Source organism: Balaenoptera ricei, chromosome 18 (assembly GCF_028023285.1).
Source record: "Balaenoptera ricei isolate mBalRic1 chromosome 18, mBalRic1.hap2, whole genome shotgun sequence".
Taxonomy (NCBI): Eukaryota; Metazoa; Chordata; class Mammalia; order Artiodactyla; family Balaenopteridae; genus Balaenoptera; species Balaenoptera ricei.
In genome coordinates, this window is record NC_082656.1 from 9,747,670 (window position 1) to 9,761,732 (window position 14,063).

General features: G+C 38.3%; 1 protein-coding gene across 15 annotated transcripts in view; it reads left to right on the forward strand.

The window, feature by feature from the left end:
* KL (klotho) overlaps window positions 1-14,063 on the forward strand; it is a 110,058-nt gene that overhangs the window by 44,129 nt on the left and 51,866 nt on the right. For 14 of the 15 annotated variants that reach the window (XR_009498835.1, XR_009498838.1, XR_009498844.1 and 11 more), the window contains exons 5-8: window positions 2,698-2,895; window positions 3,165-3,231; window positions 4,582-4,633; window positions 5,120-5,250. Coding sequence is in view for 1 of the 15 variants with exons in the window: in XM_059903380.1 (XP_059759363.1) it covers window positions 298-635 (338 nt within the window). In the remaining 14 variants the exon portion in view is untranslated. Of the gene's footprint in view, window positions 1-297; window positions 2,051-2,697; window positions 2,896-3,164; window positions 3,232-4,581; window positions 4,634-5,119; window positions 5,251-14,063 lie in introns of those variants that run through there. The other variant, XM_059903380.1, reaches the window with a different exon arrangement.

A 14,063-nucleotide genomic window follows, 5' to 3' on the forward strand; every position in this document is an offset into this window, starting at 1 on the left:
AAACCCTGGACTATCTTGTCCTCCATATCAGATGGCTTCACAGCAGCCTTGACTGCTTCACGTACTTAACGATTTAACCCAAGTGCATCATAGTAGGCTTAATTATGTAAAACCTACTATGTTAAATGTACCTCTTTGTCTTCGGATAAAAGAAGGCTTTTCTGATTAAATCTAATTAAATCTGAAGCTTTATTAAATGGTATTGACATTTTTGCTGATGCGCCAGGGCTGTGTAAAAGCAAAGTGTTGTGTGCAAAATATTTTCATAACTTTTCTCCTGTCCTTTTGTTTTTCTAGCCTATATATTGGATGGTATCAATCTTTGTGGATACTTTGCTTATTCATTTAATGATCGCACAGCTCCGAAGTTTGGCCTGTATCGTTATGCTGCAAATCAGTTTGAGCCCAAACCATCCATGAAACATTACAGGAAAATTATTGACAACAATGGCTTCCCAGGTCCCAAAACTCTGGGAAGATTTTGTCCAGAAGAATTCACCCTGTGTACAGAGTGCAGCTTTTTTCATACCCGAAAGTCTTTACTGGCTTTCATAGCTTTTCTATTTTTTGCTTTTATTATTTCTCTTTCTCTTATTTTTTACTACTCTAAGAGAGGCAGAAGAAGTTACAAATAGTCTTGATATTTTTCTTATTCACTTATTTGAAATAATTGTACACACACAGCAGCTGTTAACCATTTGTACTTCTCAGTGTTGTGAAACTGTAGATTTCATATATCTGACTTCTAGAAGACCTTTTTGTGGCATTTGACAGAGCTTTTGAAATGAGCATAAGTGATTGTAAAATACTGAATAATATGAATAGTGCCTGGATTTGTTCTTTTTGGCAGGGGGGTGTTAAAAAAAATGCTGGCAGGGGCTATCATTTCTGCAGCACATTCTATAACAAAAGCATGAGAAATGGGAACCATTCTGTAACATTTTTACAGAAATTGAATGACAAGATTAAGAATATTGTTTGTCTGTGTCCATTGCTATATGCAATGTTTATCGTGAAGTCATATTGCAAGTATTGGAATCAAAAGTTAAGTCCCAAGTAACCATATCTTAACTGCCATGATAGGCCTAATGGTCTCTGCTGAACCAAGTTTCCCTTGAAAAAGAAGACGGCAGAATATAGAACAGAAGACAAAGGGCCCTAGGCTGGAATGTTCCTTTTAAAGCAGTGTTTCTATCAAATACTGTTATATTAATTTACATATCTGGTTAATGATAGGCTTAGCAGAACAAATGACAGAACTCTATATTTTATGTAAGTATGAAATATATTTTTTTATATTTCGAGGCACTCTCTAAACTCCAGGTCCTTGAGGGCTTTGTGTCCCTGTCGAGGGCCTGCACACATGGACTTTCACTAAATGTGTGCAGAAAAATATGCATGAATTATGCAATATTAGGCCCTTAAAGAAGCATAAACTGACTGTGAAATGCATTATACTACAGTGGTTGGAGGGGGCGGAAAGGAGGAAAAAGTACTTGTTATGAGCAACATTGTGATTAATTTTATTATAAACTCTTTTATTTAGAGCAGACCTTGGAATGAATGAGGTGACCTTTTCTGAGAGGATAAGAACGAAATAATAACTTATTTTATGAGGAGTGACTCCACTTTCTGTTCTTTAGAATAATGCCAAAATTTCTTTGAATTGAGTTTTAAAAATTCTTAGTAGGTTCAAAAGCATTTGGTCTAATAACCCTGGAAGATTTGTTTCTGTAATTGCTGAGGTCCATTTTATATTTTTGCTGCTACTTCTGTGGAGCTAGCTTTGAATGAGTTTTGCTTTGAACTTTTATACAGAAACATGCTATGGATTTTTAGAAAGGGCTAATTAGGTCTTATCCTTCAAAGCCCCTTAAATAAGTCTTGCTGATTTTCAGACAGGGAAGTCTGTTGCACTGGAGTTGGGGATTATCCTAATGTTTGTTTTACAGATAAGCCAAAATTATATCAGGCAAGATAAATCAATATCATGTCTGGCATAACTAATCTTGCTGACACAGGGTTCTAGTGAATAAAAAAAAAAAACAACTGTACTGTATCATGTATCATCTTTAGAGGTGGTATGATTTTTTTCCATGAAAGATAAGCTTTTGGTGGTACTCTTAAAAATTGGACTTATTGTTAAAATCGCAAACTAGAGAATAATAGTTTATTTTATGTATATATTTTTCTGATTATAATAGTAATATATGCTCATTGTAAAAAATTTAAAGACACAGAAACAGTATATAAAGAAAAAAATTACCTGTAATTTCACTGCCTTGAGGTAGCCACTATTAACATAGTGTATGTATTTTATTTTACATAGAGTCAGATCATATTGTAAATAGTTATGTGTCTTTATTAATTTTCATTGTGTGCATTTCCTTTGTCAGTCTTCAAAGGCATGATTTTTGATAGCTGTAGAGTAATTCCACTATATGAATTTATCATAACTTATTTAATGATTCCTATTTGTTGGACTAGTTTCTTATTGTTAATTACCGTTAAATAATGGATTTTGTTTAAAACTAATTTTCTTGCTACAGCATTTAATTTCCTTGAGTGTGGAGAGAAGTAATTCTGTCCCTTGATAAAGAATTGTAATAAATCTGCCTGAAACTTTTTCTTACATCACCAAATAACTAGATAAATTTCTTAATTATTTTTTTCTTTCGGGTTGATTAAACCACCTAGAATATGATCTGAGTGGTGAAGAAAGGGATCTGAAAGCAGGAGTGAAGTTCGAGGCTGGAAGACGGTAGGGGCGGGGAGGGTGCCCCAAGCTAATCCCTATGTTTGAGCTGAGAGGGAATTTCAGACACTGAAAGAGACAGGAGACGCCAAAGAACCAAAGAGAAATGACACTTCAGCATCATTCAGCAAAGTTATCAGGTGAGCATCACGCTAACTTTGAGTCCCCGTAGACCTTAGGGGGGAGGTCGGTGGCTCGCCTCAAGCGGGAAGGGGGAGTGGGCGGGGCGCCGCTCAGATGAGGCTGGGAACCGGGAGGCAGCAGGAGGTGCTAGAAGGGCTTTCTGGTCCATTGGGGATGGAATCCTCATTTCTTAACTGGCTTCTCAGGGCATTACTTCTTCCATTGACGCTTTACTTTCATGAATTCTGAGTTTTTCACCATGTTACATATATTTTTTAAAATATAGAGACCATTCCCTTGGAAGTCCTACATCTCAATACCTTTTGGGGCCAGCTCTGCAGCGGCATTAAGTGGTAAGCCGTGGTCCTCAAGGCCTCTGGGCTAATTTCTGCCATATTTGTGTTTGCTGTACATTCCAGGTTCCTTCCTTTGAACCTGGGGTTGGGGAGTGGGAGGGGGAGGAGAGGTGGGGTGGGTTGTGCACTTATGCCCCATTAATTTTGCTTTAGTTTGGAAGGATGGTTTTTCATATTCATTTAAGGACATTTTTCATTTTATTTTTGGACTTCCACAGATAGTAATTAGAATCTACTAATGCCTTGGAAACATTTCTTTTTATTATTTATTATAATGCCATCCAACAGAGATATAATGCAAGCCACATATTTTAAATTTTCTAGTAGTCACATTAAAAAAATAAAAGGCATAGAAAATAAAGCTTGATACTATACAGTATTTTATTTTTCCCAACATATCCAAAATATTATAATTTCAGTATGCAATCAATGTAAAAATGATCGAGAGTTTTACATACTTTTTTGGGCTACTAAGTCTTAGAAGTCTGGTGTGTGTTGTACATGAAGCGCACATCTTGTGCTCAATTTGGACTGTACACTGTAAGTAGCTACATGTGGGCAATGGCTACTCTATTGGATAGTGCCGGTCTATAAAGAGAGACTTGCTCTGCTACGTAAATTAGCGCATTATTAACCTATCCAAAGTATTTAACGAATTAGAAGAATAAACTTTTTTTCAAGAATCTTCTAAGGTCTATAATCCAAAGAAATCATTGGCAGGTAAATTTACCAATAAACTAAAACTACTGATTAAAACACATATTTTAAAGACTCTTGTATGGATGGAAGAATTCTGCAATTCTGAATATCGTAATTCAGGTGCTGGAATTAAACTGATTTTCTTTTTACATAGTCTATAATCCAGTCTTTTCTCTAATTCAACTTGCCCCTTTCTGAATTAATAGAGCAATTATTATATTGTTCTATAGCATCTCCATTTAATATTTAATATTGAACAACGCTGCTGAAAATTTCAGCCTGGGAAGGAAAATATTAATTTGGATGACCAGGAACCAATCTTGACAGGTGGGCCTGGTGCTAGAGGGGAAAACAGAAGCCATGGCTGTTTTGTTTTGTTCTGTTTTGAGTATTTAGCCCAGTGTCCCATGCAAAATATTGTTCAATAAAAGTCGATTAGTTCAATAAATGTGGGAAGGAATGATGGAGTTAATGAATGAACAGAATTAGCTCACCGACACCACCTTTGTCCAGAGACTGATTTAATAGGGACCATCTGTCAAGAATCAGAAACTGCTATGTATTAGATGCCACACAGCTCAATTCTTTGTATTCAGAGGAGGGAATGATGACTTACATGTAATAACCTTTGATAACCTGTCTTTCTAGGTGGCAAGGCAGTAAACTGCTGTCCTATCCTCATCTGTAGACTACTCACTAGGTAAGAGTATTATTAACTCTTTTCCTCATTATTCACAATGTCCCTCAACTAGTCAGTAATCCTTTTGTTTGCAAGACTTGTTACTGGGTTAAGTTCTTTATCTGCAAATAAAAACACGGAACTTATCTAGAAGGAATCCCTTTATGTCATCTCCAAATACTTATAATTTCCTAGAACATGTAGCTTTCTACTTAGACCTATTGCCTTTTTCAATTTTCATAACCATTAAATACTGTTAGAGTTTTGTCTGTCATAGTGCATTTCCTGGACCGTTTTTGTTTCATACCTTTGTGGTAAATACCCATTGTTTGATATCCAAGAGAAAGAGGTCAAGAAAAACCACAAGGAACCTTGAGTAAAGTGCAAATGCCAATAACTACTGTGACAGGACACCTAAAATATGGTGAAATCCCATTTCACGACATGATTGCTACACACCAGCAGAGACTTGGTGACTGATATTCAGCCCCTTTTTTGATCCAATAGGTTAGAGAAGAAAAACATTTCAACCTACACATTAATGGATTCAGAAAGGCTTAGGAAAAAGAGTCAGCAAGACCCATGTTCAAAAATTTGCTGAGCCTCAGTTTCCTCATCTGTGAAACGGGAGTAACATAGTAAGTATTCAATAAATAAAGCACCTACCCTAGAAGTATTTTTTTTCCAGACTGATATCACTTACTCTTAACGTGCATGTGATTTCTTGTTAATCAGATTTTTAGAGCTCAGTAACATAAAACCAGGGCCTATTACAGTCAAATAATTCACCCAGAAGCCCTTTAGTTATTTTATTTGTGGCTTTGAATATACATCTTCATAGAACGTCCTTGGTAAAACCAAACAAACAAACAAAAAATCAACCCCCACATGTACTTAATCGTATCAATACTAGAGTATTTTCTTGGATTCCAATTTTACAAATGTTGGATTGATAGAATCCTGAAGATAATTTGGCAAGAGGTGTTTCTATATCAGTGTGTTGTACCATCTGCTCTTTTAAAATAATCTAATGACACAGGCAAAACACTGAAATTTGTGTATTTGTTATTGGTAAATAACTGAAGGCCCATTAAGTAAATTTTTATGTGATTCAAAAATCTTTGGTAGAGTTTCTGATTTTGGTAGAATCTTCAATATGCTTATTTATGGTAAAACTAATTAATTTTAAATGAGCTTATGTATATGATATAAATTATTTGCAACTGAAACATTGCCCCTTAATAAACTGCTGGAATAAGCTGACATGTTTTTCTTTTTTAAAGTCTCAGTTGATTAGTTTGTAAAATTCTGGTTTTTTTTCAATATTGTAGCAGTTGTCTAATTATGGCCCTAAGCATAAATGTTGCCTACGGCATTTCAGCCTGTTTTGATCTCCAAATGCATGTGAATCAAAGCTTTAGCTAATTTAGTTTTAAGTTATTAGACTGCAAGTTCTATAGTGTTTCAAGGCCATGCTGTTGCATTTAAGACATGAAGGCTTTATAACTTTTTTTTTTCCTCTTTAAATTATGGGTATTATGAGTCTCTGGTAAGTAGCCCAAAGGCTTCAAGACAAAACATTTCAATGAACAGGGACAGTAGTGGTAAGCCACGGAGCAGTGAAATGGAGATATAATTAGAGCTAAAGATTGACGGGTCAGGTGAAAATATTCCATTAGTAAAGGACAACACGATAAAGAATGAACCAGATTTTCTTCCAAATTCGTACCATTCTAAAATGTCCTTATTTTTTTTGTGCCTGTCATGGATCTATCAAGCCAGCAAAACAAACACAGTGGGGGTTACTGAGCCATCAGACTGACAAGATCAGAGCAGCAAGCTTCCCGCAGTGCTGGGGACTCAGTGGCAGTGGTTCATAGACACGAAGGGCTGAGATGAGGGAAGCCTGGAAGCACATGAAAGCCTTGCAGTTCTGGGGAGAGCCCGTGGTGGGGCAGGGCCTCAGGATTGAGGGGTGTGATTTCAAAATGCAGATGACCAGGCCTTTTCTTTCAGTCGCCACTCTCTGAAGTGCCCTTGGGGAGAGGGCTTCAGTCGCCACTCTCTGAAGTGCCCTTGGGGAGAGGGCTGCAGCACCTGAGGTTTGGCAAGGGGGCTCCCACAAGACATTCTGACAGGTGTTCATTGACAGCCATGGGGTTACATGGAAGAGTGTGGTCAAGGCCAGATTCAGCGGGTGCAAGAAGGTGAGGAAGATCGAAGGACAAGAGGACAGAACCAGAACCTGGAATGTCAGAATTCAAGATGAAGCATTTTCGGTTTGTATCAGGAGGGCTGTGTGGAGAAGCAACGCCATTAGAGGTGATGATGTCTAGAGAATGTTAGTCCAGGGTACGGAGAAGAGCATTTACAAGGAGGCTGGAAAGTCTGGGAACGATTCGGGGCTTACGAGAGTGGGCCCAGTGGAGGAGGGGAGGGATGCAAAACGTAGATGAAAATTGTGAGAGAGGCATTAAGGTGTGTCCAGAAAGCCAGAACATTCCTAAGATGAGGAACAGGAGCAGGTGAATGAAAGGCTCTGGGGAGCAAGGATTATGCCGGCTCCTCAACGTGGGGACAGAGGCCTCAGTTGTGGAAGGGAAGGGCTCTACCACAGTGTCGGCAGCCCCAAACCAGACTGGGATTTTCTGATTTCTAGGTCTGCTCTCAAATTTGCTTTATAACCTGGAGCAAGTCACCAAGGCCGCAGAGTCTTATTGTTCTTGTCTGTAGAGAGATGGAGTTAATCAAGACCAGTAGGTTTTAACCTTGGTTACACATTAGAATCATGTGGGAGCTTTTAAAAATCCCCAGACTGATTAAATCAGATTCTCTTGGGGTGGGATCCAGGCAGTGGTAATTTTTAAAGCTCCCAGGTGATTACCATGGGAAGCAGAAATCTCTGAGCTTGAGGATATCTTAATAGAAACCTCCAAAAAGCAAAAACAAAAACAGAACAAAACAACAGCATCTCTCCAACTTTATTTTTTATTTTTATTTATTTTTTAATAGTAAGGAAGACCTTATTAAAGACAAATGACTAGGGGTCATGACTGTTACAATAGGGGATTGAGATTGGACTACATAAGGAGGCCAGGGTGTCATAGCCATCAAGCAAAGCAAGGAGGATCAGGAATTTTGGAATTATCAGACCAGGAATTTAAAACAACTATGATTAATATGCTAAGGACTCTAGTGGAGAAAGAAGACAGCACACAAGGACAGATGGGCAATGTAAGCAGAGAGATGGAACTCCTAAGAAGGAACCAAAAAGAAATGCTAGAAATCAAAAGCACTGTAACAGAAATGAAGAGTGCCTCTGATGGGCTATAAGCCCATCTACAAGTCTACTTATAAAGTAGACTGGACACGGTTAAGGAAAGAATCTAAAAAGATGATACAAATGATGCTTACTCTGTCTCTTCAAATTGTTTTTTTTAGATTTAATTTTTATTTTATCTTGGGGTGTAGTTGATTTACAATGTTGTGTTAGTTTCAGGTGTACAGCAGAGTGGTTCAGTTATACATATACATACACATATATCCATTCTTTTTCAGATTCTTTTCCCATATATGTTATTACAGAATATTGAGTAGTCTCCTATGCTATGCAGTAGGTCATTGTTGATTATCTATTCTATATATAGTAGTGTGTATATGTTAATCCCAAACTATATCCATCCCTCAAACAACCATAGAGGAGCCTCCTCTCCAACACCTGTTAAGCTAGTTAGTAAGAACCCCAAACTCCTAATTTATCCCTCCCCCGGCTTCACCTTTGGTAACCATACTTTTGTTTTCAAAGTCTGTGAGTCTGTTTTGTAAATAAGTTCATTTGTATCATCTTTTTAGATTCCACATATAAGTGATATCATATGATATCTGTCTTTCTCTGTCTGACTTAGTTCACTTAGTATGATAATCTTTAGGTCCATCCACATTGCTGAAAATGGCATTATTACATTCTTTTTATGGCTGAGTAATATTCCATTGTATATATGTTCCATATCTTCTTTATCCATTCCTCTGTCAATGGACATTTAGGTTGCTTCCATGTCTTGGCTATTGCAAATAGTGCTGCAGTGAAGATTGGGGTGCATGTATCTTTTCAAATTATTTTAAGTTTAATTAGGTCCCATTTGTTTGTTTTTGTTTTTATTTTCATTACTGTAGGAGGTGGATCCAAAAAGATATTGCTGCAATTGATGTCAAAGAGTCTTCTGCCTGTGTTTTCCTCTAAGAGTTTTATAGTACCCAGTCTTACATTTAGGTCTTTAATCCATTTTGAGTTTATTTTTGTATGTGGTGTAAGAGAATGTTCTAATTTCATTCTTTTGCATGTAGCTGTCCAGTTTTTCCAGCACCACTTATTGAAGAGGCTGTCTTTTCTCCATTGTATATTCTTGCCTCCTTTGTCATAGAGTAATTGACCATAGATGTGTGGGTTTATTTCTGGACTTCCTATCCTAGTCCATTGATCTATATTTCTGTTTTTGTGCCAGTAACATACTGTTTTGATTGCTGTAACTTTGTAGTATAGTTTGAAGTCAAGGAGCCTGATTCCTCCAGCTCTGTTTTTCTTTCTCAGGCTTGCTTTGGATATTTGGGGTCTTTTGTGTTTCCATACAAATTAAAAAAAAAAATTTGTTCTAGTTCTGTGAAAAATGCCACTGGTAATTTGATAGGCATTGCGTTGAATCTGTAGATTGCCTTGGGCAGTATGCTTATTTTGACATTATTGATTCTTCCAATCCAAGAACATGGTATATCTTTCCATATGTTTGTGTCATCTCTGATTTCTTTCATTAACATCTTGTAGTTTTCAGAGTACAGGTCTTTTGCCTCCTTAGGTAGGTTATTGATAATTCCAAAATTCCAAAATCCCTTCCATGTCTGGTTCTGATGCTTGCTCTGTCTTTTCAAATTATGTTTTTTGCCTTTTGGTAGATCTTGTAATTTTTTCTTGGTAACTGGACATGCTGTACTGGGTAAAAGAAACTGCTGTAACTAGGTCTTTAGTAATGTGAGGGTGAGGTGTGGGGGAACAGGAAGCATTCTCTAGCCTATGGTTAGGTCTCAGTCTTTCAGTGAGTCTGTGCCTTTGGGCTGTGAACTTCATAGCATTCCTCAGTTCTTTCTCCTATCTTAGGTGGGACAGGATGGATAGCATGAGATGGAGTTGGGTATTTCCATTCTCCCTTGTGGAAAGCTAGAACTGACTGGATTTGGGTATTTCCCTTCCCCCAGGTCAGATAGGCTCTGATAATATCCGAGTAAGTTAGGCTCTGTTCAACTAGTTTCTCCTGAGGGCAGGTTTTTTAAGAACAGAGTGCTCTGGCATATTTCAAAATAGTTTCTTTTCTCTGATGACTGGGTTCCCCTGGAGTTTTTAACTCTCAGAGTTGTCCACACTGAGCCTCTGGCAATTCATGAATTACATTTCAGGTTTTCCTCCCTGGCACTGATTCCTGAGGTGGTTTCCATTCATGAGTCTCTACTTGGGTAAGCCCCAACTCCCTATATTTGTCTGTTTCTCCAGTTGAGGGCAGCAGTTTGCCCTGTGTCCTATCCTCTTTTATGGATCCAAGAAGAATTGTTGATTTTTCAGTCTGTTCAGCTTTTTACTCATTGTTAGGATGAAGTGATGACTTCCTGCCCATCACTGCTAAATAGAGAAAGAAAGGGAAGAGTCAATGAAACGCTGTAGTGCTTAGAAAGCAAACTGTGGGGCTACTTTCAACCCAACTGCAATACAGTTGCAAAATATAATCTCTAACAGCTCAGCAATCTCTCCAGCTCTGGCAGTGAAGCACAAATCTATGAAGTCCACCAAGGATCATAACTGTTTATATGATGGGCTTTTGAACAGTTGGATCTGGTACTCTTCAACATCAACCTAAAAGGCTGGACAACATCATCATGATTCACCATCATGATTTTATTAAAGTGAAGTGGAAACAGTATATATTTGATGCATATAAAGATGACTTGAACTGTTGTTTTTGAAAGTCATTAAGAATATCGTGTTAACACAGGAATTTGTAATTTTGTTCACAACATTTTGTATTATGAATGACAAGTGAGTGTTTTATTTCTGGATACAATTACACAATGACGAAATCATCATAAAACGACTTTGCAAACAGTGAGTGTTCTCAGTGCATTCATGCTGGATGTCTCTTGTTGGATGTCTCTCTAGTCTTCAACCAGATATATCTGAAGAGGAATATTCATTATCTTTTCCTTCAAAGGAGCCCTTCCTCTGTTTCCTTAATTTTCTTCAGTCAGCCCTTGGAGACATTCAGGCATGAAATTCTATGGGGTTTTTTCGTTCTGATATTTCTAGCATCCATGCTTCATTTGGATACTTGCTGCTATTGTTTTCTTTGAACCTTTCACTTTGATTTTTCCAGTAATCCTAAATGGTTTCCTGGCATGTGTCCATTCTGTACATCAAGTGCCATTTTGATTCGGTCGCTTCTTTCTTCAAATACATTTAATGTGTGTCCCTACTCCCCACAATCAGCTGACATTTGCTCTCAAGTCTCCCTTCTCATGTCCTCTGGGCTGTTCACCCTCAACCTCACTGAACGTTAGAATCAGCAACTACTACCTCTTACCGGGACTTGTGTGATTGTCTAATCGCTTCCATTAGATTCTAAAGTGCTCTGAGGAAGGGACCTCATCTTATTTGTCTTGTTATTCCCTAGAATCTATATTAATTGCTTAAGAAACATTTCTTGTGTGAATAAATGCTTAATGAAACGCATTATAGATGCGTTCTTTAAAAAGAGTTCACTCTTTTTTTTCCAGTTACCAAGGCTCAGTTGAACTCATTACCTGGAGTTTTGCTAGTCAGACTTCTCTTTAGCAATGTTTATGACGATAATTGGTGTTCATAGTGATTACCCGAGGGCTGTACAAAATCTTGAAATATCTTCTCAGTTATTTAAAAGAAGATCATATTAAGATGTTTATTTCTAGTTAACAGATTCTTTGTATGCATCATCATGGATTATCCATTTGAAAATAATTAAAATACAATTAAAAATCACAATAATATCACACTGAACACTAATCTTCCTTTGATTATTAGTGCATTCAAAAATAATTAGCACGCACTTAATATGTGCACGTTAATAGAATTATTAAGTAGGATGTTCTATTTTAGTTAGGTTACGTATATTGGAAATGCCTTGTGCATCAATTGTGCTAGCTAATGGTTTACTGTAATAGGCACACTGTGATATCTAATCAATTTTTTCAGTAAACAGAGGATGGCTCTTTAAAATAGTATATGTTAGACAGCAGTTACTGAAGTTTACCTATGAAGCAAAATTCTATAAATCAAATCCAGTTCTTGGATATTCCTTTTAGGGTATCTTAGAGCAGCTTGGCGTCCCGATTTAGCGGTGTCTTTGGTCTCTGCTTCGGGACTTTGAGCAATGGTATGTCAGCAGCACTTTTCCCCACGTCTGCTCAGTGTGGGGCAGATGCAGTTGTAAGAATGCAGATTCTACTAGATGCTTTAAGCTGGGGTTCTCATGCCTGGTTGTGCATTGGAATCACCTGGGGAGTTTTAAAAACCACTGATGCCTGGCCCCATTTGCAGGGGTTCCAGCTTAATTGGTCTGGGATGTCGCCCTGCATCTCTTACATTGCCTCAGTGCCCACTGGGTGGGCCTTCCAGCCTCTCCCAGGTGACCCTGGCCCCTGGGGTCCAGAAACACTCTCTCCTTTGTCCTGTAGCTCAGAGGAGGCCATGGATGCCCGCTGTTGCTACTTGCTAGCTTTCCTCTCCATCCCCTGTTGGCTTCTCAGCTCTTCCAAGGCCCCTGGAACCAACTCTTTGCATGACGTTCCCTCTGCTGTAAAATCTCAAAGTGGTTCTTCTTTTCCTTGTGCAGGTTTTGATGGGACCTTGACTAAGACAGCTGGCAGTGAAGACAGGGAAGGTGAATTACGCACCGTATGGGGCAACCTTAAACAGCCAGCCCTAGTGCTGGCTGGGAGGTCAGAAGAGGCTCATCAAGTGGAGGGGGAGGGTGGGAAGGATGCAGGCATGGTGGCCGTTTCCAGAGGCCACTCGTTCAGCCGTAGAGACACCTGCAGATCGTCTATAACACAAATCTCATGGGAGAATCTAATGAAATGTTTTAATTTCATCTTTTTGATGATTTAATTTCCTTGTAATAGGTCACACTTTTATAAAGTCCATCAGGGAGGAAATTAATTTTTTTACTTGATGCCTATCTATTGGTATATAGGGTTGATTAATCAAACCTGATTGATTACCCTTTTAGTACATACTGGTAAAGCTGAAAACACTTAATTGTAAATTTCTTTTTAAATTCAGAATTCCTTTTTACCAAACCCTGCTGTTGGCTTATGCTTCAAATTCATGACCAAACATCAGGTGTTGGAAAAGCCTCATCCCAGTTAAAAAAAAAACTGACTCCATATAAAATGTCTGTTCTTTGTCTTGTGTGGGTAAGAGGAGATGCTCTGTTCTATATTACTTATGAGTGTTGTCGCGTTGGAGCTTTGCTGACAGCTGCCATGTAACCCAGAGGAGCAATCCCAGACATCAGACAAAAGCCATGTGTGTTTGTTGGTTGTATACATGGACACTCAAAGCCTGCTTTCAAGTAAGCACAGGACGGCTCCCATACAGACTCACGCTCACACACCCACACACCCACACACATCCCCTCCACACACTCAGCGGATCCTGCAGCAGCTTCACCCAGCCGTACTTTCTGAGTGGCCTTACTGAACTGGATTCTGTTTCTGCTCCCTTGTGGACTCCTTCAGAAAGCAGTAGTGAACATCGTCTATATTTTACCGAAAAAATTTGCTAGTCAAAGCTAGCACTTTTGTTCTCTTAGGGACATCACTGCTATCAGCTAAGAGACTGAGCCCCACTTATCTAGAATTGAACAGTAATAATAAACATTTGTCACACCCTATCTTTAAAGGTATGCTGTTATTCCTGTTTTGTAAATGAGAAAACTGAGACTTACAGAGGTTAATGACATGCCAAAGGCTCACGGTAGGAAAGTGGAGGATTTGAACAGGCAGGATTGTTCGAGAACCTGCACTCTGAATTATGGTATGGACTGAATTTATGTCCATCATGTTTTAAATGGCTGGATGAATCCAGAACTTCCCTATGCCTGAGCTAATTAGTCTTGGGAAAATTAGGGGCTCAGAAAGAGCCAGCAACTAATTTAAGTCATTAGTGACTATTTAGAGTTAGGATCATGTTGGTTTCCTAGAAAAGGTACCAACTGGTTTACAAGGAGAGAGATAATTGCTGGCTTAGAGAGCTGTAGAAAACCTCTAAAAGGAGAGACTGTAAATGGCAGATTTATAAGACAAATTACTTACTAGATTGGCAATAAAAAGTGCGTTCAACACTCCAATCCAAACCACTAGTGGGTACAAAACC